Below are 27,845 nucleotides of genomic sequence, written 5' to 3'. Positions count from 1 at the left end.
GCGGCAGTTAGTACCCGGAAGTGCTGGCCTTCTAGAGAGCCACAGGGCTTCCAAAAGGAAGTCGAGACAAAGTGGGGAGCATTACGGAGCTTATGATCTGATTCAGGGCATGTGAGACTGTGAGTGGCTGAGGCAGATGTCCAGGGGGCTGCTCTAATATTACCCCATAGGCACACTGCAGACTTGCCCAAATTTTCCATTCTATCAAAGCCCACTGCTATAATTGGATAGTGTTGTATACACAGATACAATGCAAGGTGGGACTCTCCCATTTTCCCTTATATCCAGGGGTGTTCTGTGAAATAGCGGCATATCCCATACATGGTAAAAGCCTACCTGTATAGCACTGTAGCACTGTCCTTTCATTGTTCATCGACTTACTCGAGCGGGGCCAGTAACGTCTCCATTGTGAGACTTGTTACTGTGTTTGGCATATCAAATACGTCACGGGTAGCTTGCCAGGCTTTTGCCATGTGGGTGAGATACCTCAGTAGCTTGCCAGGCTCTCCGAGAGGGGCAGAATATTCCAACACAGGTCTCCCAGGCCTGCTGCGTGCAAGGCACATGCCCTACCTGTTGTGCTATCGTTTTAGCTAGGAAAAATAAAGTTCAAAATTATTAGTGATGTGTTCCAAGTTTAAAGATAACTCTGAACGTCAGAACATGTTGAATTTCCCCAAAACTATTGAATCCCCAACTGTCCGTGTGTAAGGTGAAGACAACACTGATTGACCTCAGTCACAATCTAATTAAATGAACATTTTTCTGAAAGTCACCAGATCAGGTGCAGTAAAGATGTATCTTTGCATGTGAAATGAACTCATTGCAGAGCGTGGCATTAACCGTTTGTAACTTAGAGCATTGTTGAGAAAATGCATTTGTCCTAATATGGATTGGCTAGGATAGAATTGATAAAGTGTTATTGTGTTAAAATTGCTATTTTATCTTAAAAATATCTTTAACAAGAACTTCAAAATATTGTTTCTTAAAGAAATATCATTTAGTGTTTATATTAGATATTTACACTGATAAAATTCTAAACAGCGATTTCATTATATATAGAAAATTACGCTAAGAATCATGTTAACTTGAAAAGGATATTTTTGGAACATTGAGGACACCTACTGATGATATTTTTCAAATGACTTCTACTCAAACAAATTTGTTTTACTCAACCTCAAGTTTTACTATTAAATAGTGACTCTATTATCACATACAGATCTTCAAAATGAACATTTTAGTGTTGAACATAAAAATCATGCTTGCTCATAATATCACAAAACATACTTGGGATGTTAGCAGCATTGAGAAGCTGTTAGTAGGCCACGGAATAGAAGTTTTCCTTCACATGAGGCTTGAATTTTATCATTGGCATCAAATATTGACAATTATTTTCCAAAAAATCAAAATATTCATTCTACCCATGCAGCATAAAAAGGCATGTTGGCAAACATGAGATTTTTTTTAACAATACTCATAATTCTTAGAGCTTCATTTAGGATATTTGAAAGTAAAAATAGCTTTTTTTACCCCAAAACACAGGTGGATGAATTACACAATGAATATGAACAGCTGAAACTGGGTTCCATTGCCTTGACGGCAATGCCAAGGCACGTGCCAGCACAACTGTTCGAGGTTTAGGGAGAGATTCCAGAGCTGTCTGGGGTGTGACATAGCTCAGCACTACGCCACTTGTCAAGAAGTCACATGAGACATCTCTGGTGAGGGGTCGTCCTGACTTTGAACGAATCCAGGCAATGAAGCCGACTCATCCACCTCTGTGTATCTCTCTGTGACATAAAGAAGAAAGTGTTTTGGTCATGATGTTGCCTCTGTTTTCTAGATGAAACTGGGCTTTGTGGGAGACGTTTGGCGGGAAAGCTGTGCGGGTTTCCTCGCTGACCCCACCACCTTGACACCCTTGACCACCGTGGCTCGCTGCCGTATTACACCCTTGCTGCTGGCCTCTCTGGCTGATTCCAGGAAGTACCTAAGCCTACAGCCTGTTTGTACTGTCACCTGGTCATTTTCGGTTTGAAAGAGTCCATAGTTTATCCCTGCCATTCGTCACCAAGGAATATTCTTGAAAGCATGGCAATTCTTTTCTTATCCATAACAGTGACGATATCACCGAAGAGCAGGCCGGTCTGGAAATTGTAGAGGAAGTTGGAAAATGCAAAATACAACATTTTAGTAGTAGTATGGAAATATTTTAGTTTTGATCTCTTGTGAAAAGTTTCATGGAAATAAGAGGAAGGCCTTCATAGTTCCCGGAAACTTGAATACCTCTGAGTCAGGAAAATAACAATTGCAATAGCGTAAGATTATAAAGAATCTTTGCAATTTCACTTAGGGATGTATGTGTGTTGCTTGTGTAGTCTGGTTCAATTCCTCCGCCCCTCTTGGAGAGCCAGGCAAGCTACCGAGAGTATCTGTCCCGCAAGTACCTCGCCCGCACGGCAAAGCCTGGCAAGCTACCTGTGGCGTATTCTATATGCCAAATACAGTAATAACAAGTCTCACAATGGAGACGTTACTGGGCCCGCTCGAGCAAATCGATGAACAACGGGAGGACAGTGTAGTCTGGTAAGAATCAAGAGAGCAACTGTAACACCCCCCTCAACCTTCCCCGTGCTCCTATCCATATAGACCAAATTCTGCTTCTTTGTGGTTGACCATAAAAGAGAGAAAGGAGAAAGTGGAGGAATTTTTAAAGAAGTTCTCAGGAGTTCCTCAAGGACAGATCAAATATCTTGCCACCACTCCCTGGACAGAGCTCAGATGTGCGACTTCCCACCGTCTCCAGGGAGGCAAGAGGTGCTCCCACTGCTGTGCCCAGCAAGAGAAAGATGCGTCTTGGGAAACAGAAGGCCGATCTCTCATAAGTCTCTCATAGGTTTGTCTTACCCAGTTTATGAATCCACTTTGATAACCGTGAGTGCTCTGAGTTGGAAAGGTGTCGGCGAGGAATAAGGCAGGGCAAATGCATCCGCGCTAGAGGAATGTCCATTCTGAGTAAAGTAGCTGTTTCTACTTTTATACCTTGACTTTAAAAAATGTGTTCAATTGATTTATTGTGCACTTCCTGTGAATAGCTAATGCTCTATCGTGAACTGCTAGTCTGCAGCGAGGAGGAGCATGCTGGCTATCAAGGCAGTATCCTTGGCAAAGACGGGCAACCAAACAGTGAATGGCAGTGGACTGTGACCAAGGCAACCTTGAGGGTGCAAAGACAGGGAGAGACAGAGCCCTTGGGAACAGTGACCTGGGAGAGCTCGAAGAGAGGGACTGCTTCCGACAGGAAGTGAAGTCTAGAAAAGCATGGCTTCCTGCAGACTCCTGGGGGAGAGAGCCTGTAAGGAGAATAGAGCAAGTTCAAAGTGACAGGGACAAAAACTGCCCTGAGAAGCAGAAACAGGGTGGCGTACCCTGCAGAGAACAGAGCCAGATGTTGACAGGTGCCCTGGTAATATGGTCAGAAAAACTAGTAAGATCTTGGTGTCCTTTAAACAGAATTGGTGTTGGGGCTGGAGCAATAGCACAGCAGGTAGGGCATTTGCCTTGCATGCAGCTGACCTGGGTTCGATTCCCAGCACCCCATATCATCTCCCAAGCACCTCCAGGAGTGATTCCTAAGTGCAGAGCCAGGAGTAACCCCTGAGCATCAGCTGGGTGTGACCCAAAAAGCAAAAAAAAGAATTGCTGTTTTGGTCTAAGGGCACAAGAAAGCAAAGGGAGTATCATGATTTGATTTATAGTTTATGCAAGTTTATTTGGGTCGCTCAGTGGAGAAGAGGTTTGGGGAGATGAACACGAGCCCACAAATTTCAACTTCATTGCTCTTCTGCATAATAATGTTTGCATTGCCTTCAGAGGGCTGGGCAATAAATCAATCTTAATGTTCCTCAATTCGTTTTGGACCATTCTTAAAAATTAATTTGAAGGGGGGGCTCATATGGTTCATCTATTATCATGGTGGTGGTTAATTGAAATAGAATTGCAGGAGAATTTGAAAAAGAAAGAAGTGGGAGGGAGAGAGTGAGAGAGGAAGGGAAAGAGAGAGAGAGAGAGAGAGAGAGAGAGAGAGAGAGAGAGCATTCTGTGCTCTTTCCATTATACGAAGATAAAAATAAATTTTGATTCTCAGAACTGGCATTTCTCTCCACATTGGCTGGCATAAGTTATAAAAATGACAAATGTTAGCCTTGAAACAGGAAAATAGAATATCAACTACCCTGACACAAGTCATGGCAAGCCATGCAAAGCTAAAACACTGTAAAATTTAAAAAAGGATCCAGGGAGTTGTAATCATCACTATTGTTAAGCACTACGCATATTAGTGAGAAGAATACAGTGAATAATAAAAATCACGATAACTAAGGTGGGCTCACTGATATAAAAATAAGAGAATGAATGTGTCTCTTCAGTGCTGGTAAGACTGATTAATGGTCACAATCAGTATGAGATTTTATGCAAAAATGTAGTTCTTGTACACCATAGGTATGAAAGGTCTCTCTGTCTCTGTCTGTCTCCTTCTGTTTCCTTCTGTCTGTCTTTCTGTGTCAGTCTTTCTGTCCCTCTCTCTCTATGTCTGTCTGTCTCTCTCTGTTTCTGTTTCTTTCTCTGTCTCTCTGTCTCTCTCTGTCGCAGTCTCTGTCTCTCTCTGTCTCTCTGTGTATCTCTGTGTCACTGTCTCTCTCTCTGTCTCTGTGTATTACTGTCTCTATGTGTCTCTGTCCCTGTCTCTCTCTCCTCTCACTGTCTCGCTCTGTGTCTCTGTGTCTCTGTCTCTCTCTGTCTCTCTCTCAGTGGTGGGTGTGGGCATGGTGTGGGCCCCACCAGGCATGCATCGGGGCTTCTCTTAACTGTGCTCAGGATCCTCCTGGCAGTGATTGAATCACAGGCAGGGCGAGCGCCTTAATCCCTGTACTCTCCAACCCTCAAGTGCACATTTTTGAAAGTAGAACCTAGCCATTGATTTAGCACGGTAGCACTGAAAATCTCTTCAAAGGAATCGCCTTGATCCAAATGAATGGTGGTGTCCTTATTTCTGCTGCTTTCACGGAAGTTTCGAGCAACTGTTTGTTTTCTTTTTACCAAGGGTAAAGGAGCTGTTTGAACTGTTTTCAAGGCACTTATGCAAAGAAGGTCTGCATCTTAATTCAAAAGATGTTACCAAATCCTAGTAGAGTCTTATAATAAAGTGTTAATAAGCATCTGAGATAACTAAATGGCAGTGAAAGTGCCCTGAACTTTGCATTTTCAACAGATCAGTGTGCGTAGCACACTTGTAATAAAGACACTTATACAGTCAACCTGCATTTAGGGGCGCAGTAGACCCCAGCCCTGACTCATCCAGGATCCATGTAACTACATGCAGGTGTATGAGCTCATTCAGGGGTCATGTCCAAAACTAAACTATCCCCCCTTCTCCTGGAAGAACAGTATTTATTATAGTAACATCTTTTAAAGCATATCTAACTTCATCAAAGTTGGAATTTAAGCTAATATAATAATAGAAAAAATGAATTAAATTTTAGTCATTTTCCAAATTGGATACTGTGTGTCACCGAGATAAATCTTAGTCACAGATATACTTGTTCATAAATAAAAGAAAATCAAATTCCAAGTTTCCAAGTAACTGAGAGTCCAGGACATGCATCATTCTTAAAAGCAGAACGTCCAGAGCTATGCAACTGTGACAGGGGTTTGTGTGTGGCCTGGTGTCTGTCCAGACCTCTTGACCATCTGTGCTTTAGTTCAGCCCATCATGAGAGTTGGTGTCGAGTAACACCACCACCAACATCCCTAACCTGAGCAGTCAGCACAGGTGTGCGTGCCTGCAAACGAGCCTGCACACCATCGATGTTTGTCTGCAGTTCCTGAGGATGTCCAGCACGCTCACTTTTCTGTGGCAGTGCGTGCATGCTCATCTCAAAATCAGTTTCCAAAAACAGAAAGGAGGCCACCATTTTTGACTTGAAACCACCTGGACATCCTTATAAGACTCATGAAACATTGAGTCTTCCCTGGAATGAGGGGAGACGAGCGGGGATGGAACAGGAGACTGAAACAGGAGGTGGAGAGATAGAAGCAGCCAGCTGAGGAGACTTTGAGAGGCCATGTGGGCACCAGTGAGAGACTGAGATTCCACGGAGAAGACCCAGGGGTCCAGGGCTGCCGAGGAGATTACCCAGGTTTACACGTCAACTCTGTGCTTCTCTGTTAAAATTGCTTCTCGCCCATTTGCATAATCCTTTATATCAGGTGGAACTTTACACAGACTCTGCATTAGTAAAGGATACAGCTTATAAAATCCTCAATCTTTTGAGAATGTTGTTATGTGTAATGAGTGAGATTTTCAATGAATCAATGATGGAATGGAATTGGAAGATTTTAAAAGGGGGGGGTATTTTGTTTGATGAAAGAGTCAAATTCCATCAAATTGGATGAAATGATTTCTATGCAATATTATACACTCATGTTACTTGATCAAAAGTGCTCAAAGTAGACGATAGACCAAACATGATGACCACTTAATACCTGCATGACAGACCACAACACCTTAAAGGAGAGAGAGAGTGTAAAAGAGAATGCACCTGCCACAGAGGCAGGGTGTGGGGATGTGGGGTGGAGGTGGCAGACGGGGTATTGGGAACACTGGTGGTGGAGAATGGCCACTGGATGGGTACTTGATCATTGTATGGATGAAACATAAGCACCAAAGTTTGTAAGTCTGTAACTGTACCTCATGGTGGTTCATTAAAAAAAAAACTATCTTTATAAGATCTGAAGCATTCTACACTCAACAGTAATATGTACTTTGATTTACTGTATCCCTGCACCACGGGCTGGAGCGATAGCACAGTGGTAGGGCGTTTGCCTTGCACGCAGCCAGCATGGCCGACCTGAGTTCGATTCCTCCGCCCCTCTTGGAGAGCCCGGCAAGCTCCCCGTGACATATTCAATATGCCAGACACAGTAACAACAAAGTGTCCGATGGAGACATTACTGGGCCTGCTCGAGCAAATTGATGAACAATGGGAGGACAGTGACAGTGACAGTGATCCCTGCACCACACACTTTATAAGGGGTGTCACTGAGTGCGTTTGTGGTATATCGCTTATGGTTATTTCAAATAACATAAGCAGAATAAGACTAATTGTAGTTTTCCTCGCTTTACAGATCCCGACTTCAAGGACCTTGGAGTTTTAAAACCACTACCAGGTTGGTGAAATATAGATCCAATCATCTTCAGAGGCCTTTGTTTTTGCTAAAAAGTATACTTTGGATTTATTATTTAAGTTCCATGTGCGTGTCTTGGCCTTTTGTTGTTTAGCCTGTGAGTTCGAGACGGGCGGACCTGAAGGGATCGTGGAATCTGTCCAAATCATGAAGGAAGGCAAAGCATCAGCCAGCGAGGCCGTGGACTGCAAGTGGTACATCAGGGCGCCCCCTCGGTCCAAGGTCAGTGGGACGGTGGCACAGAGTTGAAAGTCCGTCTGGGAAATTTGGGGGTACCACCCTGATCCAACAGGACCGGCTCTGGAAGGCTCCAGATGCACGTGGGAGCTGCCACATGGCTTATGTTGAAAGTGGCTCTTCCTGTCCTGTGTGATATAACTTTTAGAATCACAAATAATAATAGGTAATATTATAGTAATATCTATCATTACATATTATATAATATATCATATGATATAACATATATGATATATAGTATATCACATGGTATATTACATAAGTATATAGCATATTATATATTATATATAATAATATAATAAGATGTCACGCGGCCGCATTAGCAGCTGCGCAATTCCGGGAGCTGGGTTTTATAGTCTCTGCGTCTTGGCCATTGATGGGATCAAACTGGCGCTGGCAGCAGCTGGTGGGTGTGACGCCTACCTACTGGAAGATGGGGGTCTGGGTGGAGAAGGCCCAGTCCCAATCTGAGTAGGCTTGGAGACCTCAGCCCTGGGACCCGCATGCCTGGGTTCCTCTACCAGTTCTTTCATGCATGAGGCCCGTCCGGACATTTGGAGAATGGTCCCAGCATGGCCGTGGCTGGCTCCAGAGGTCCTCAGCTGCTGGAACTCGGCTTGGGGCGGGGGGGTGGGGGGGAGAGAAACTCAACCCTCCCCCCTCCAAGGGACCCCGGTGAGGACAGCCAGGCGTGGGGGCAGGAGACTGTGCTGTTCTCCTCCGAGAGCTGGGTTTTATAGTCTCTGTGTCTTGGCCGTTGATGGGACCAACCTGGTGCTGGCGGCAGAGTCTGGCAAACTTCCTGTATCATACTCAATATGCCAAATACCAGTAACAGTGATGGGTCTCATTCTCCTAATCTTGAAGGAGCATTGAGATGGCTCTTTTGAAATCTCAGGGCTAGGAAGAAGGAGACGTTACTGGTGCCTGCTTGAGGAAATCGATGAACAACAGGATGATCATGATTGTGATTATGTATAATATTACCCATTATTATAAATAATGGGCTGGAGCGATAGCACAGTGCTAGGCCATTTGCCTTGCATGCGGCCAGCCTGGCCAACCCGAGTTCGATTCCTCTGCCCCTCTTGGAGAGCCTGGCAAACTACCGAGAGTATCTCTCCCTCACGGCAAAGCCTGGCAAGCTGCCCGTGACGTATTCGATATGCCAGACACAGTAACAACAAGTCTCACAATGGAGACGTTACTGGGCCTGCTCGAGCAAATCAATGAACGACGGGAGGTCAGTGCTATAGTGCTACATTATAAATAATACTAGGTAACAGGAGGAGACTCCAGTGCAGCTCTTTTCTATGCAGAGACCATGCTGGTGAGGCAGCACTCGAGACACAGTTATGCTTAAACCTGCATCTGCAGCCCATTTGCTTTTTAACCCCAGCTCTGGAGGAAAATGCCAGTGACTTCACTCTCCTTTGTCTGTGACATAGCCCTGAAAGCCATGTTAAGGCAGGGAGTGGTGGGGGCAGTCAGGGCTATTTCAGGGGGAGCAGACCTGGACAGTGGGTTTTCACCAAACCCCTGGGGGTCATTAATGAGGTCAGAGTCCCCACATTCTTCACAGAGTCCCCCAAGTTTACCTTAGTGAAAATCCCAGGAACTTGTCAATAGAAGAAAGAGCAAAACATTGCTGGGGATGACTCAAACACACACACACACACACACACACACACACACACACACACACACAATTTAGGTTATATTTGTAATACTTGACTGAAGATTTAAATGTTACCAGTTCATTTATAAAATGTAAACATTTTTAAAGAAAGTGCCTTGTGGGCCAGATTCACACACTCACAACCATCCTGTTATTTGTCGATTGCCTCGAGCAGGCCCCAGTAAGGTCTCCTTCGTCCTAGCCCTGAGATTTTTTTAAAAAGGTGCCATATTAAGGCTCTTTCAGAGTTAAGAGAATGAGATTCTTCATTGTTACTGGTATTTGGCATATTGGGTACGCCACGGAGAGTTTGCCAGACTCAGCCATGTGGGCAGGTTACATTCGGTAGCCTGCCAGTTTGTCCAAAGTAGGAATGAGATGATAAGATGTCGCGCGCTTCCGGGAACTGGGTTTTATAGTCTCTGAGTCTTGGCTATTGATGGGATTACACGGTGCCAGGGGGCCAGTTGGTGGGTGTGACCCCTGCCTTCTGGAGTTTGGAGGATCCGGGTGGAGGATACTCAGCCCCGATCCGATCCGAGTAGGCTTGGAGATCTCAGATTCAAATCCAGGTTACTTGAGAAACACATCTTTTGAGTAGCCATCTTTATTCGGTGGTGGGTCACTCATAGATATCGCGGATTTGTAGTTTTGTGCCAGTGATCACCACTGTAGATCACATACTGAGCTTTGTTCCCATTGATTTATGGTCATTCTTTGGCCACAAAATTACAAACTCGTGTTAATGATGCATTAAATTTAGTTAATTATGTATTAGATGCATTAACTATGTATTACATGTTGTTAACTATGCACTGAGGTTGGAACTGTTCGTTCCTTAATTAATTGATTTAGAGATTCTGTAAACTCCAACTGTTCCTCTGAAAACAAGAGGGAGCTAGCCAGCCCTCTTATGTCAAGGCCACACTATAGTTTGCTGTCAAATATGGAGTTAAAGAATCTATGGGATAAGAACAAATCACTGAGGTGGTGACAGGACTTAGTGGACTGAGACGAAAGGCCCAGTGTCTCTGATATAGTTAGTCACGGCAAGGTCCAGTGGAGACCAGATTTCTCACTAAATCTTCAAGAGAACCGGTGAGAGAACTTTCCAGAATGAGTGGAGGACACTGGGGTCCAAAGAGAGTTTGCTATTTGGGGATTTAAAATTATTTGTGTTGGGCCAGATGGTGTGAGACCATAAGAATGTGGATTCTGCCTGAATGCAGTACTGCTGTACCGGGAAAAGTGCGGATCTGACAAGGGGCTTCCCTGGTGAAGGAAGCATGAGAGCTTGACCCTGGATGGACACTTTCTTTGGAAGCTGACCAGCAGGGGCGCCAAGAGACAGTGGGAAGGATGCTTGCCTTGCATGCGACAGGTCTTGGTTCATTGTCCAGCCTCCCGTATGTATATCCCCCTGTGCTCCCCAGGAATGGTTCCTAAGTACAAAGCTTGGAGTATCCCCTGAGCACACCAAATGGAGCCCACAATTAAAACAAACAAAAATTAACAAGACAACCACAAATCCCTAGGAAGTTAGGAGTAATAGTCTCAGCCAACACAGCTCCTGGCAGTGACAGATGAAGGATTCATCAGCGTCTATAGGCGCAGTCTGGTGGCTGGACACTCTGCCAAAGCAAAAGCTAAGAGTCATCTTTTAGGACATGTTTGGTCTTTCTTCAGTTGGCATGTCCCCAGGGTTGTCACCATTGGAATTGGGGGACACTTATCCGAAGCTTGTGTAGAAGAGATTCAGAGTCCTCAGTCCCGATTCAGTTCTGTCACCAGCAAGTCTCTGCATCCGGCAAGTCTTTGAAACAACTGCAGCATAAAAATGGCTCCAGCAGTTCCTCCATTAATACATCCAAAGGCTATTGCTGAAGTGAAGCAGCAAATACCCACAGGTGTCCTTCGGTCTCGATGGAACGTCTAGCCAGGAGTGCCGGAAGATGTGAGGTCTACTGCAGCAGGTCACGCTCTCTCAACAAAATCCACAGGGTCACAAGCCAGTGCTGTTCATAGTCCTTCACCACAGAAATGAAAGGTTAAAGTTCATTTCCCCCAGTACCCATGGAGCCACTCCTTGTAACCAGCAATCCTGTCTCCGCCCAAGAGGGGATCCTGAGGCACTGTCACACTGACTATTGTATTCCTGGTCGTAGACAGTGAATTGGTGTCCTTATATGAACCCGGGACCACAATACATAGTCACCGTTACACACCTTGGCAATCTGTGACCTAAAGGGGAAGCAGCCAAGTTGGATGAAGATGGTACCACTGTGACAGGCTCTGTTTGGTGGAAGGTTGGAGGGTGGGAAGCACTTAGGATAACTGGAGAAAAGCAAACTGGAGATTACTGCCCATGGGTCTTTATGTTTGTATGGAATCCTAGAAGCATCTGGAAATCAAGGACCAAAGCTCAACTTGAGGTGGCTCCTGGGGTATCATTGAATGCCCACTGGTGATTGAACCAGATTGCACAAAAGTGCTCAATAGTTCCCTGGAGTTCTACTATAATTTATTTAGGATATTTAATGCTTCCGAGTCTTGTGACAAGTAGAAATGATAATATCTTATATTTCTTTTGTTTTAGAGAAATAAAAGAGATAGTTACCTTAGCTTGACAGTGATGGTCTAGAAGTCTTAGAATTTGGAATACTAGAGCTGGAATAAATGTTGAAAATCTGTAGCCGATGGGGCAGATGAGATGAAAGAACTCATGGAAGATAACTGAGGTCCTTGTGATGGGGACATGTGCACCTGGAAACAACTTCACATTACACGGAGTACAGGGGATTGTGCCACATAATTCTGAATCTGGTTTGTAAGAGGACCGTGACCAGAGTGTTCTGGGAGATCACGTTGTGATAATTCTTTGAATGACAGTGTCATGAAGTCTGTGACTTAATGTGTTTCTAAATACCCAATGTCAAGCTATAGCTAAACTACTGTAAAAAGGACATCGAGAGCAATGAACATACCAGTTATCATTCAGGAGAAGAAAAGAGAATTTTAGCTCTGTCTGTATTGTTTTAAGTACTGCAGTTTATTTGAACACTTGAAAGTGAAAATTACAAATTTTGGTTCAACGTAAAGAAGACTTCTGTTTTTGTTGTATTAATAGAGCTGCCCCCAAGTAGAAATGCTTTCCGCAGAAGGCATTCAGATAAGTTTGACAGGAATTTTGTACAATACTTAAAGAGTCAAGAAATGCTGGAGCACAGATAATATTAAAATATTTTCAAGACCAAGATCTAGTTTTGCAAATTAATCTGTAATAAGAGACTTATTCAGATGACTGACTGGTTAATAACAGAGCAGAGCAAGACTTTTCTCTCCTGATTGCTAGCCTCCTGTGAGGTTGAAAGACATTATTTGGGAGGAAATTACCACATTTGATAAGGCAGGAAAAATAGATAAGTCAAAGAATATGAAAGTGTACAGATGAAGGAATTAATTCAATTTTAGTTAATAAATTAGGGGCCTTGGGAAAATATAACTCTAGCTTTCAGTAATTACTCATTGATCTTTTAAATTAAATTTTAATGTGTTGTTTCTCAGTACAAAACATTTTGAATGGAATTATAACAAGTCCATACACTTAACTTAAGAGAAGTCCACATCTGGCTGTCCCCGAGATGTTCTCCTTTGCACACATATTATGCTTGCTGTGTCCCCATTTTTGAATTTTTTAATTGAATCACTGGGCAATATAGTTACAACTCAAGTACTTTTGCTTGGTGAATTTTCCACTCTGGAGAAGCTCATACTCTCTCATGAACATGGACTACTTCTTTTTATCTCTCCTCACATAAATCTAAATAAATTTTGTTCAATAAAAACTATCTTGCATCTAAGAAAATTAAAGGTCTGAATTTTACAACGAAGTTGTGTTAAATTATGTAACGAACTTAATTTTCATAGGTAGACTTAAGAAGACATTCCAGACTTCAGGTCCATTCTCTGAAACTGTGACTATATGATATTGCACCTGATTATATGAAGTTACCTGATATTTTAATGATGCAATTAAGTTTACCATTTGGTTGACTCTGTTAATAAAATGGCATTCATTTAAGTAAGCCTAATGTAATCACACGAGATTTTTATTTAAACAAATTTAAGACTTTAAGACTTGTTTTTGTAAAAACAATTGAGGTTCTGTGATTTACAATCTTCTTATTGATGGTGTCCCAGGCATATAACAACGACACACAGCGGTCACTAGTACAACCCATGCTCCTCCCCTTCAACCCAAGTCAGTTGTGTAGATCGATTCTCCCATTGTGTTTCCTTTGACCCTTTGTTGCTATATTTCTGTGTCTGTGTAATTGCTGTGGTGTTGCTACATGTGAGAGTGACCCATCTGTATTTATACCTTTCCTTCTGACATCTCAGCATGATATCCTCTATTTCCATTCATGTTGCTTCAGATTGCATGATTCTGTTCTTTCTTAGAGCTGCATAGTGTTCCATGTTGTGTATATATACCACAACCCCTTGATCAATTCCACTGTAGTTAGGAATTTGGATTGTGTGCATATCTTGGCTATTGTACTAAGTGTGGTGCTGAGCCTTTTTAGAAACAGCATTCTCGGGCAGAGAGGAAAAAAGGAAAGCCAGAGGAAGTAAGAATCTGTTGTTTTCAGTGGTACAGTGGCCATCTTCAAGAGGTAACAGAAATCACATTTAAAACTACGAGCAGCTGTGATTCTGTATCCTATGTGCCGAATGGAGAGAGCAGTCCAACCTACAGACACCTCTGTGACCTACAGACCTTGGAAAAAACAGTGAATAAAGTTTAAATCTGTTTTGACTAGTGTTTGTGGGCATTTGTCATGATAAAGTAGACAATAAATATAATGAATATAGTGTAATCATGGTGATTGATTCCAGGGATAGGTTGTTTTGGAAGGCAGTTTTGAGGGCATGTGGTGCTTTGGATCAAATCTGCACTCTTGCAGCAGACAGACCTTTGAACCATCTTTTTGACCTGTCCAAGTGTAGGCTTTAAGAAGTCTAATGATGGAGTCTGTTCTTACTATGTCTGTGAATGTAAGCAAAATTGTAAAAACAAAGTAAAAAAAATTGAAGTTTTAAAGAAAATGCTATAATGAAACTTAAAAATTATAATGTAATCTCAATCTTGCTAACTTTTTAGCTCAAAGATAAACTTTGAATAGTTTGATACTTGTGTCTCATAGCCGAGCATTGTCTTTTTTTTTCTTTTTGGGTCACACCCAGCGATGCACAGGGGTTACTCCTGGCTCTGCACTCAGAAATTGCTCCTGCCAGTGCTTGGAGGACCATATGGGATGTCGGGGATTGAACCCAGATCAGTCGCGTGGGAGGCGAACGCCCTACCCGCTGTGCTATTGCTCCAGCCCCAGCAGATCATTGTCTTAATGTTGTATCATGAGCTCTTCTTGTGTGTGTGTGTGTGTGTGTGTGTGTGTGTGTGTGTGTGTGTATGCTTGCTTTTAACTAAAGGAACTGCTATCAGCCTGAAAATTAATGGCCATTCTGAACTACTGATAGTGGTAAGAGTCAGAGTGTTTGTTCACAAAGCAGACGGTTATTACACAACTCTTTAGAAAGTGCAAATTATTACTAAAATCGTGAAAAATCGTGGGCAGCACTTCTCAAGACTGTAGTGTGGTTTTTATCATTTTTGGTGAATACAGAGAAGACAGTAAGACAGTTTGGGCAAGTATTTCCCCTATTTTACTAGTTGTGTCATTATTTTAAAATATTAGAGGATTCTGAGGGTTTATCTTAACATCTTTCTGTATAGGATTCCAAAGTTCCATGGCCTCCAGCAGCAAAAATTCCCCTCATCCCTCTTCTTTCATCCACCACCTTTTACTCTGATCAGTATCATGGTTTCATTAAGAATCAGAATATTTGTACTCTGATCAGTACCACAGTCTCACTGAGTCTCGGAGTACCTTCACTCTGGTCAGAACCATGGTCTCACCGAGTCTCAGAGTACTTTTACTCTGGTCAGTACCATGTTTCACAGTATCTCAGGACAAGTTTCATCGTTTCTTCAACAGTTTGTTTTCTTGAGTTATTTATATTCCACACATGGATAAGAACATCAGGTAGCTTTTTTTTACTTTCTTATTTCACTTAGGATGATCACCTTTTCTTTTCATTCATTTACTTCCAAATGCAAAAGTTCATCATAAAAAATACTGTCAGTGTCAACTCATAGAGTACATAGACCAGAGTTTTCTGTTCTAAACAGAAGCACCATGGTTTATAAGATGGTTGATAATGGATAATGATAATCGTTTCATGTGCGCAGCATTCTGACTGACACCACAGCCTCCCCCATCTACTCACCTAGTGATGGGCACATAGATTGAGTTCATATTTTGACTATTGTGAATAATACTGCTAGAAACATAGGGGTTCAGGTGCCCATCCAAATGAGAATTTCAGAGCCCTTAGATGTAGGTGTGGTTGTGCTGCCTTCGTATAGTGACCCAATGGGCCTGAAAAGTTTTTTCAAAGGGGACATACAGACGATTCATAGACACTTTAAAAAATGCTCATAAACAAATAAATTTTAAAAATTTAAAAATGAACCTCATATATCTTAAAAGTAATCCCCAGCTTCTCTTACTTGAAAAATGGAAAGCACAATGAGATATCAGCTTCCTCTGATGAGAATGACCTAATCACTTAATCACTTAATCATTTAACTTCCTGTTAGTCGTCGATTTGGTCGAGCGGGCGCCAGTAACGTCTCCATTTGTCCCTGTTGCGTGCTAGTGTAGCCCAATGGCATCTGTTCGCTCCGGAAACATGAAGGGCCTCAAACCGATCGTTCATGATCTTCATGAAGAAGTCTGACCATCTGGTAGGTGGGCGGCCACGCGGTCTTTTGACATCCCGTGGAATCCAGTCGGTAACAGCTCTAGTCCAGCGGTCGTCTTTAAATCTCATTACGTGACCAGCCCATCTGATTTTCGACACCTTGGCAAATGAGACAGCGTCCCTGATCCTTGATCGTCGACGGATGTCAGAACTCCGGATTCGTTCTCTCATTTGAGTGAAACGTGATATTCCAAGCATATCTCTTTCTATTCTTCTTTGGGAGACCTGAATAGCATTCTCATCTTGTTTGCATAGGACCCAGGTCTCTGAGGCATATGTTAATGCAGGAAGAACAGTGGAATCAAAGAGATGTGCCCGGAGCCGGAGGTTCTTCGTCCTCTTAGTTATTTCTTCGACGTTCTTGAAGGCGTTCCAAGCCGCTCTCTTCCTCCTGCGTAGCTCGGGTGCCAGGTCATTTGTCATGTTGACCTCTCGACCTAGGTACACATAGCTGTTGCATTCGGAGATGGTCGTTCCATTGAGAGCGAATGGGGCGTCAGGAACAAGGCTGTTTCTCATAAACATTGTCTTCGTAAGATTCAGCTGTAGTCCTACCTTTCCACACTCACGGTCAAAGTCGGCCAGCATTTGTGCCGCTTGGCTGATGTTTGGTGTTATTAAAACAATGTCATCAGCAATGCGGAGGTGGAGTAATTGCCGACCATCTATCTTCACTCCCATTCCTTCCCATTCCAGTGGTCGCATGATGTTCTCGAGGGTGGCACTGAAGAGTTTTGGTGAAATGGTATCACCCTGCCGCACCCCTCTCTTGACATCAACGATCACTTCTTTGTACAATGGTGAGATCCTGGTAGTGAATCCGCAATACAGCTCATGGAGGATCCTGATGTATTGGGCTTGAATGCCCTGATTGGCTAGGGCTTCAATGACCGCTTCCGTCTCAACAGAATCAAAGGCCTTCTTTTAATCAATGAACGTTAAACAGAGCAGCATCTTGAACTCCCGAGAAACCTCAATGAGCTTGGTTATTTTGTGGATATGGTCAATGGTGCTGAATCCTTTGCGGAACCCTGCTTGCTCGCATGGTTGTCCTTCATCTAGTGTTCTGCCAATCCTATTCAGGATGACTCGAGTGAACAACTTGTAGATGACAGACAATAGGCAGATCGGGCGATAGTTGCCAATGTCATAGATGTCTCCCTTCTTGAACAGTAGTACGGTCCTGCTGGTTTTCCATTGGGACGGAACCTTGCATTCAGACAGGTAGCGAGTGAAGAGCCGAGCCAGTGTATTGATGAGTACTGACGGCAGGTTCTTCAGGTGTTCAGGTCTGACCTTGTCTGGGCCGGGTGCTGTTTGTTTCTTTACCAATGAAATGGCGTGTAGGATTTCGGAAGGTAGAACGTTGGGAACGACATATCCATCCTGTGGAATTTGGTATGTCGGCAAGTGGACATGGCTATCGAAGAGATTTGAGTGGAAGTCATGGATAATCTTCTCCATTGCTGTTCTGGAGGATGTGATGGATCCATCAGGACATAGGAGGGCAGTCATCTTGGTCTTATAGTTGGCGAAGGACAGGCGGGCGTTACGAATACTTTTCCCGGCTTCTGCCGCATCTACCAGTACTTCTGCTCTTCTCTCTTTGAGGTCTTCCTTGATCGCATCTCTGCACTGCTTTGCAAGCTCGGACATTAGCTTGTGGTTGCCTGAGGCATGCGCCAAACCACGCTGGCGAATTAGCTCAAGAGTTTTCGAAGATAGGCGATTTTTTGTGGCTGTCTCTCTCTTGGCGTTCCTCGCACATTCATGGAGGTGCTGAACCAGTCGATCGTATTCCTCGTCAATGTTGTCAATAATGGCATCTTCCCATGTTGCCGCAATAGTACCAAAGATTTCCCAGTTGGTGGTCATTCTGGGAGTTCTCTTTTTGAACTTTGCAGCCCTTTTTCCCCGCTCTGTGAAGTAGAATTTTGCACGAAGGAGACGGTGGTCCGATCCCGTTCGAAATTTTGGGACAACAGCGACATCAGTCAGGCAAAACCGTCGATTGAATATGATGTGGTCTGTTTCGTTGTGGAATCGTCCACCGGGAGACTCCCATGTCCATCGTTTAGATTCTGCCTTCTGGAACTGTGAGTTACCATGAATGGTCTTGGTCGACATGATGAACTCAGACAGTCTCTCACCCTGTTCATTCCATTCTAGGCCATGGGTCCCGATGTGAAGTTCTTCAGCTGATCTTCTCGGTCCTATCTTGGCATTAAAATCACCCACAATGATCTTGTAGAAGGTGTGGTCTTCTTTATAGAACTTCTCTAGCTCCATGTAGAACTTCTCGATTTCTCTGTCATCATAATGAGATGTTGGTGTGAAGACAACGAAGATAGAAACTGCAGGCAATGAGCCACATCTATTCAAATGTAAACGTACGATTCGGGTTGTTAGGCATTCGAATGAATCAATGCTCTTGGCCAAGTTTGTGTTGACAAGGACACCAATGCCTCCAACACCTCTTTTATCGCATGTTCCGAGGAACAATTCTTCTCCAGTGTCGAAAACGGCATGGTGAGATTCGTGCCTTCTTGTCTCGGTCAGACCAATGATGTTGTACTTGATCATTCGCGCTTGTACCATCAGGTCCTCGATGGATGCATCTGATGCTAGAGTACGTGCATTGAAAGTACAGACGATCATTTTTGTCTTCCTTCGTTGTGGCAGCCTAGGTCGGCCTTGAGATTTTGTTGGCCTCTCCTTTCTCATCCTTCTCAGTGCTGCCATGTCGGTGAAGCCTTCAGGGTCAGGCGAATGAGACCAGTTGTAGTTATTGGTTTTGGCATATCAAATACACAGCGGATAGCTTGCCAGGCTCTTCCGTGCGGACGGAATACTCTCGGTAGCTTGCCAGTCTTTCTGAGAGGGATAGAGGCTTTTGGGGCGACCTCTAATCACTCTTGTAGGTGTTACCATATTTGAGAGAATGACCTAAATGCAAGAAAAATAAACACATGTAAACAAAAATGTGGACATGAAGAAGTCACTTGTTACAACTATACATTTCTGCAGCTGTGTATAAAAGGATACGGAGCTTCAATAGAAGAAGATTTTTAGATGGCAAATGTCTCTTAAATACAGAACACTGTGACTTGTGTGGAGGATCCAGATCGAATGGTTGCTATAAAAAGTTCTCTTTCTCACAGAGGCTGGAGAGATAGTAGAGCATGTGAGGAAGCTTCCAGGAAGTTTTGTTTGATATGCCACCATCTGGGTTCATCCCCAATTTTTCCAGGAGTAAGCTCTGAGCACAGAGCCAGGAGTAAACCCTGAGCACAGAGCTGGGAGTTAGTTCTGAGCACCAGGAGGTGTGACTCAAAAAGCAAACAAAAAATTAAATACAATACTAAAACATATTTACTTAGTAAATTGTTAGATTGGCTTGTTTAAAGTATACAAAAAAGTTTCTGTTCCCTATCTTAGTGTTATTTGGAAGATAAATATTACTAGAAATTGCTTATATATTCTGAAGCTTTCCCCATTATGTTCAATAAATCACTTTGTCAGCCCAAACTCTTTTCAATTGATTAGAAAGAAGAATGCATCAAAATGATTCACTGGGGAGAGATTGTAATCTGACTATTTTACCGGAGTTATATATTATTCTGTTTATCATTTCTTCTTTTCTTCTTCTGTGGAGAGACTAAATGCTTTCTGTCATCCCCCCCCCACCCTTCCTTAAATACAAACTCTCTCCTAGGATAATTCATTCCTCGGTGATAGTATGATACATGTTTTAAGCTTAAGAGGGTCACTTAAATGATACTAAAATTTAATTTATTTTCACGATACATATATTATGTAGTAGGCTGTGGTCAAGCCACTTGTCTGGTTAATTACATTTTTCAGTAAAAGCTTGGTGCTTAGGAAAGCTTTGGTATTACCCTTCAGAATGTGTTTTTAAAAACCTTTCTTAAATAATTTAAAAAATGAAGGTAAGAAATAAATGGATGCTTCAGAAGCAATTGAGCCAAGCTCAGGCAGTCAATTGTTCACTTTTCTCCAAAGAACATTTGGTCTTGGAAGAATGTCCCTCATGTCTAGAATGTACGTGAGCCCTGGTCAGTACTGGGCAGTTAGCCTTCTGCTAAGGAAGCTCTGGGCATTTTCTACAGCAGTCCAGTGCATGGCCTTTCTCACTGGGGCAGGATTCTCCCATAATCATTATATTTTTAAAGAAAAGGGCATGTGTGGGATGTGACTCAGTGATATTGCTCAAGTCCCCCAGGAGTGAAGAAACCACCAGTTTGACCCTCAGCACCAGGGGCAAAACACCAGCATCCAGGGGAGGTTGGCATTACAGGAACAGATTGATTTTCTAAGATTCTCACTTAGACTTCCAGAATCACTATGTGTCCTGACTCCTTTAGGAAAATGGAAAGGGCTCGAGTCACTTTCTTGTATTCATATGTCTATGAATTTGTGTTGTAATCTATTTTCTTTAAAAGTGAAAAGCTCTTTCTGGAATACCAGTGTGAGAATTGAAAAGCTAATCCCCTAGGTGGTTGTGTATTTGAGTAGGGCAAGGCTTTCAGTTGATCTGTTTCCCGTATTGAATAAACTCATTCCTCAAGGGCCTGTGTTTCCTTGAGAAAGTTACTGTATTTTTTATAAATCTCATGATGATTAGTTTTATAACCTTGTAAAATCATTGAAGAGATGCTATATAGTATATCATACTCAAAAATAGCATTTTCCAGTTATCTCTAGCAGTGTTCCCTTCTATTGACAAAAACATTTATTTGCTATTGTAGATGAAATTTTTATTGTTTAAGGGACACATCTGCCAGTGCTCAAAGCTTATTCATGACTCTCTGTGTAGGGATAACTCCTGGTGGAGCTTGGGGACCATAAGTGGTCAGGGATCTGGGTCAGCCTTGTACAAGTGCCTTAACCATCGTACTATCTCTTCAGTTAGCTGTAAATGAGAATTTTAAGAACTAATAAACTATGTTGTATTTGTTACACAGGATTTGAAAATATCAATATATATTTGATTTTTTGCATGTAGAGAGATATTATCTTAGAAAACTATCCAGAATTTCTATGTGTATATTTTGATTGCATTTTCAATCAGTTGACTTTTATGTAGGATGGTCTGGTGTGGTTTCATGAAAGGTACTCACAAATAAATGTGACACCCACATTACTTTTCTATTTCTTTTCTCTGATCTGTCTTCTTATAAGGTTATCTAAAGGCCCCTCTCCATCAATATAAAGGAAAGTTTTAAAAGGCAAATGTGTAAAAATTTGTAAGGCTCATGTAGTCGCTTATACCTTCCTAAAGTAGGTATTTCGTGCTAAAGTCGCAGTATGATAAGTAATAATCCAAGTGTTTAAAGATAGGGAAACTTTTTCAGTTTACAGGGTTTCAGTCTTTTTTTTAAAACTCTAACTGCTAGAAAACCAGTTAAAGCCTTTAGAATAGCTACTGTAGCTGTTGTTTAGAGATTTAACTTTGACTGGGTCAGTTTTGGGGTGATAATATTCTAGTTTTGGACTTAGGTCTTCTGAAGGTTAGTTGGAGATGCCAAAAGTATAGAGGTGTCCATGGAGATAAAAATCAACTTCTCTGAGGGAAAACTTCATAAAGATTCATGTTTCAATCAATAGGAACATTGATGCGAGAACAGAAACAAATTTCTATTGCATAAGTTAAGTTTTCAAATTTATTGATATTGGATCTTATGGAAAATACAAGATGATCCATTCATGAAATAGGAAAGAGTGAGTATAGAATGGTGAAAGATGAACTTGGAACTGAAATGTTGAACTGAAAGCATGCCTTTGATTTATACCTGTTGTGTTCATGGACTGGGGATTAAGGGGAAATAATGTGTCGGTCTCGTTTGTGGGAAATGCAGAATACATGAGAGTTAACTGTGAAAGGTAACTGCATTCCAGAACCACCTCAGAGTGCAGGTGTTAAACTTCATGTCACTGCACAGTCTCACCTTGAGTGACTATGTCAAGATGCCATGGACACATACTTTCCACGCAGACCCTCATGCTTTGCTTTAGATGACCTTTCTATTGTTTCGGGAAAATAGTCATACCACTGTTAAATTGCAAGGGTATTTTTTGAGAGAAGAGGGGATTTTGGGGCCCTGGAAGTGCTCAAAGATGACTTCTGAGTCTGTGGTCAGGAATTACACCTACTAGTGCTCAGAAGGACCACATGGGATGTTTGGGATCCAACCCAGGTTGACTGCATGCAGGGCAAACAGCCTTTGTACTATTTCTCTGCCCCCCAAATTGCAAGGTTTTACTGCAGTTTGCACCATCACCATTAAACTGTCCCAGACCTTTCCTGGCCCCCTCTTCTTGATGAGTTTAGTTTTGGATCCAAATTTGTCATCACATCATGCATTCCTTTTTTATACTTGTACACTACAGAGGAGAGAGTTCATCTGGTATTTGTTTGCCTCCCTTTGACTCGACTTAAAAAATGTTGCCCTCCAGTTCCATTCACAGAAAATTACAAGATTCAGTATTGTCCAGTAGATGCCTGTTTCCATTGGGCATCTACTACATGATTTCTTTATTCATCTGCCATTGGATGTTTTGGCTCTTTCCTTATCCTGGCTGTTGTACTTGGTGCCGCAGTGAGCGTAGGTGTACAAGCATTATTTCAGATGGATGATTTTGCATTCCTGGGAGAGATACCAAGGACTGGGATCACAGGATGATCTTCTGTTGGTGGTTTTGGAACACATCCCCAGCACCCTGAGTAATATCTGGGACAAAATAAGAGACCAGGGCAAAATCTTGGTGAATAGTAAAGAGTTTCCTTTGGACTCACCTCTGCTTAAATTAATTGGCACAATTCCTAATTTATGTCTGCACATAGTAAAATAAAATATATATACAAATCATAAAATGTCATCCTAAGGTTGCTGTCTAATTGTTGAAAGATTATGAATGAAGGCATTTGAGGTGTCTCATGTCTGATGGCCAACTTAGACCAGGTAAAACAGGATTTTTTTCATCAAAATATGACAAGAAACTCTGTAGGTTTGCAGGGAGTGTTGGAAAATGATCTAGGTTCATTGTGATTTTGGCTCATCAACTATATATTTAATTTTATTTCTATATTTTTGGCTAAGCTTCAAATGACTTTATAACAAGAGTGCTCATAGGTTAGCTGATTTTTACAAAAGTTAAATTTTCTTAAAAGATGAAACAGTGATGTGAAAAAACTTTAACAAAATCAAATCAGAGTCTATCATTAGATATGGTTTCTGTTTTCTTTGGTGCACACACAGAGTACTTTCCAGACACTTTTGGAAGGAAATGGAAACCGGGATACGTCATAAGGGATGCATTAGGATTTCTCAAACACATTGGGGCTGATCAAAATAAAAGAGTCTGTGTTGCAAAACTAATCACCGATTCCAAGTCAGTTATGAGCAGAAAGAAGTATCATTTGGGTAAAACGACTCAGCTAGAGGAAATGGCATACTTACTGAAAGAAAGAATAGCATTATTGAATATGATTTGCTCTCATTCATCCGTTTTTCCTTCCTGCTTTCCATGTAGAGAAAATAATGATTGATTGCAATCAGTACTGTCTTGTGAGCCTGAAAAAGCCCAGGGGTGGCGGGTGGGGGTGGAGTTCTGGTCCTTGCTGAAGTGCTTTCCTGTTTTGATTTGGGACAATGATTATCCTTGTGTGGCTGTTTCGCAGATTTACTTACGGTTCTTGGACTATGAGATGCAGAATTCCAATGAGTGCAAAAGGAACTTCGTGGCCGTGTATGACGGGAGCAGTTCCGTGGAGGATCTGAAGGCCAAGTTCTGCAGCACCGTGGCGAATGACGTCATGCTCCGCACGGGCCTGGGGGTCATCCGCATGTGGGCCGACGAGGGCAGTCGGAACAGCCGCTTCCAGATGCTCTTCACATCCTTCCAAGAACGTAAGAGTCTCTGCACTTGACTGTCCTTCAACTGTGTGTCTGATGCAGGTCCCTTAAGTGGTTGATGCATTTTCTTCATGCAGCCTGAGCACAGCTGGGTGTTCCTTGATCAGATGCTAAAAGTCACTGCATTTCCCTTCCTTCCCTTTTGCTGCTGACGGTGACAGGAGAGACCCCCCACTCTATTTTGACGACTTATTTTGGCATCTGCTTGATATTCATGCTTATGACAGTACTCCCCGCTTCAACTGGCAAATAATGAATCTTGTTTGCTGCTCTTTCGCGCTCTTCCGTCTTATCAAGCGTTTGAGACAGATGCAGCCTCTTTTGACGAAGTTTGAGTTTTAATCTTTAAAGTCTACCTAATTATAATGGGTGGGTTGGGTTCTCTTTGGCAAGCTTCTCTGCAGACCCGTTTATTTTAAGTAGCTCTGTGACTACATAGTTCCAACTGAAGTAGGCAAAGAGAAATAATTGTTTGGGAAGAGAGTCAGAAAAATTTCAGAAAATATTGAAAATGGCACAATGGCTGATGCCCAGAGTTATGTGCTAAGTACAGCAATTTTGGAAAATTATGTTCTAACAAATAGTGACTCATATTAATAGATATATTTGGAATGTTCTTTAGAAAGCCTGAATAATTCATGTTTAATAAATTTATACAAATAAAATAATCCAGGGCAGTTGGGCTGAAGTACCTTATATTTTTAACTACATTTTAATATAAGATATAATATTTGTTTCTGTATTTCAAGGGTTTTGCAATGATAGGCAAGATTCATATTTTTCAATCCATAAATGTTGTCTATTATATAATTGCTTTACAGAATGAACAGATAGTATTTTGACTTTAAATTTCTTCCCAGTTACCCAGTTGAATTTATAGGTAACAGGCATAATGAATGTTATCTCAGCTTCCTAAATCTAACTGCTATCATAAAGTATGTTAAAGATCTCTGCAGAATTAATGCAGACTTAAACAGCAATTGTTTGACTAGTCTATCATTTCAGTAGTTGATCTAACTGTTAGCTAGAGTACGTTTTTATTCCAGTAACATATTTACCTGAAAGGAACCCCAGTATGTTTTCTACTAGAACACAAAAAAGTTCAGACTATCAGAGTACATAGTCACACACACACACACACACACACACACACACACACACTCATACACATATACTTCTGGTTGATACCATATTGAATAGACTTAGCTTTGGTGAGGGTGCTTTATTCAATAACGTCAACTTTGTTTGGATGGTGGTATGTTGATGTCTGATTTCAGTGACACAGATATGGAGATAGATAACAATCTTAAATGATATAGTCAAGTCTTTAAGAGTATCTCAGAATCTGAAAGCTCTTATCAAAACCGTACTCTAAAATGTCATAGGGATAAATTGAAATAAACATTATTATTTTTTCAAATCTCAAGTAGAGCATAATCTTATTTCCTAGTCATCCATTAAGTTTATTCCATTCAAACTCAGTTTGTGCCAAAAATTTTATAATATGATCATGGACAAAAATGTCTTCCGCATTGCTAGCTTGTGTTAAGTAGTGTGCAGTACAGTCCAAAGAATTAAGTATCTGGTCAATACTCAGGCAGCAGAGCTGTAGCAAGCCTGAAGAAAGACAATACCTCGGCCTTGTGGTTCTCCGCACCCTCCCGATTCACAGCTTACAAAGTTGTGCCTTTTTGAGCTGCTCCCCAAAAGACTTCATCCCCTGTGTGGTTTGTTACTTTGGATCCTCGTAGCACTTCCTTAAACTTTACAACCCCTTGCCAGTAAGCCAGAACACTCCTCTTCTCCTCTTTTGTTGATCTCTGCCTCAATTTCATTTCTTTGTGTTTTTCTTTTTTTCTGTGTATCATCAAAGAGGAAGAGAGTAATTAATTAAAAGAGGCAGAAAAGAATGCAGAAATGTGTATAATGATGTCAAAAGGCAAAGGAAAAGGGAGTTCAGATACATTTTTATTTTTCAAAATGAGATTACTACCTTATGCTTCTTTTGGGTGACGATATGTATAGATTAATGTCAAAGAGGCAAAATCAACATTTATTAAATGAGTCCTAGGAAAGCATTCGAGTAGTTTAGAAAAACCACGGTAACTCATAGAACTCTGATATTTTGTAGTCGGGCAGTTCTACCTGACTCTGGGTGGGTGGGGGTGAGTCTCATCAGGAATGACTGGGGTAGGAAAATATCCTCTCGGAAGGGAAAAAGACTGTCCACCTCTTGTGTCCCTGTGACTCTATATTTAGTACTATCTCTGAGTCTTTATGTTATGACTCAACAGAAAATGGTTCGTGTCATTAGATGCATTTCTGTTTGAGGTAAACAGTAGGGATCCTATGTAGGTAATTAAATGATCTTCAGAAGTCATTGCAGTGAATGAACTTCAATAAAAAAACATCTAGAAAAAATGGAGTATTCTTCCTGCATATGGAGAAAATCACACAGCGTTTATGTTCCTATCAAGTGAGTAGATGGCACTCTCCTTTGAATGATGAGTTCTATAATAGAATTTCCTCATGAATAAACTCATAAGGTTACAGTAAGCTTCAATGGGAACAGATATTCTGTGTCATGTGGTCTTTGTTTTGTTATGATTTTTTTTTGCAATGGCTAAAACTGCACAATTACATTAAGTGCTAAAATCATGAGTTAGGTTTGTGAAGGAAAGGATGAAAGATAAATATCATATGTGGATTATGAATAAAGCAAACAGACTGGTAAAAAAATAGCAGGTCTAAATCTTGGACTTGGTGAAATCTATGAACTCCTAGAAGGAAAAGGGAGAAATCTGGAGTGATCACTAGTCGGATTATTCTTTGTTCTAGGATGACTTTGCAAAGTTGGTGCTGAGATGTGACAGAGATACTTTTAGAAGTGTGAAGCTACCCCCTAAAATACATTAGGGTTGTAAATCAATGATTATTCAGTGAAAGCCTATAAATGAAAAAGAAGTATGTGCGTCCATACTAATCCCTTGTACATTGAAGTCAATGTACAAAGATATTAAAAATGACAAAAATTAATGATCAGAAGTGATTAAAAATAACAAAAAGTGAACTTCACTTTGTTACCACTAAAACTTTAGTTTTCAGTCTCATATTCTTTTACATCTAATGAAGATATGTGAAAATGTTGACAAGATTTGTCTCAGGTAGTAAGAAATCCGCTCTATATTTTTCTTGACAGTTCTGAAGCTAGCATCCTTCTTAAAGTTATTGAGAAGTAACTAGAAAGTATTCAACAATACCATAGCGTCTGTTTAAAATAACCATCGTAGAAACATAGGATATTGTGAGGGGTTGGAAGATATCTAAGAGACCAGTGTATTTTAACCACATTTATCTATGAATTCAAACAAAGAGAAAAGGAAAAAAAGAAAAGATTCCTGAAAAAATTGGCTTTCCCTGAATACCCTCAATTCAATTCCATGCTGAAGGCTTTGCCAACGGCACCAAGAACAGACTCCTCCTTCCATTAATTCTCGTGTCTAACTCTGCCACCGGCAGATTCTAGAGTTTCATCCTGCAGAGTGGTGGTGATAATGCCCAAAGTAGCTGCACCAGTCTTAGACATCCTGTATTTTATCATCATTTTAGATGCTTTGCACACTGAACTTAGGTCCTTTTTTGCGAGGTTCTGTGAGAGTGACCATGAGCACAGTGGGGGCTGCTGGTTTGAAACATGATGATCTGGGAATTCATGGATGCAAATCAGAATTTTCCCAATGGACGTATTTTATGTCTTTTTTGCATATAATAATATGATATATGTTTTAAAAAAGGAAAGAATGAGTGCATAAAAGAGCTACAACAGAATTTTGCACGTTGGGAGCATATTTATAAATATA

General features: G+C 41.5%; 1 protein-coding gene across 7 annotated transcripts in view; it reads left to right on the top strand.

Moving 5' to 3' along the window:
* Positions 1-27,845, top strand: part of NETO1 (neuropilin and tolloid like 1) — a 212,517-nt gene that overhangs the window by 67,010 nt on the left and 117,662 nt on the right. For all 7 annotated transcript variants that reach the window (XR_008794933.1, XM_056131496.1, XM_056131495.1 and 4 more), the window contains 3 exons: positions 7,186-7,227; positions 7,340-7,467; positions 23,751-23,979. Coding sequence is in view for 6 of the 7 variants with exons in the window: in XM_056131496.1 (XP_055987471.1) it covers positions 7,186-7,227; positions 7,340-7,467; positions 23,751-23,979 (399 nt within the window). In the remaining variant the exon portion in view is untranslated. The remainder of the gene's footprint in view (positions 1-7,185; positions 7,228-7,339; positions 7,468-23,750; positions 23,980-27,845) is intronic.

Source organism: Sorex fumeus, unplaced genomic scaffold (assembly GCF_029834395.1).
Source record: "Sorex fumeus unplaced genomic scaffold, SorFum_2.1 ptg000092l, whole genome shotgun sequence".
Lineage (NCBI taxonomy): Eukaryota > Metazoa > Chordata > Mammalia > Eulipotyphla > Soricidae > Sorex > Sorex fumeus.
Note: the sequence above shows the minus strand (reverse complement) of the source record. Positions and strands in the feature narration are given on the sequence as shown.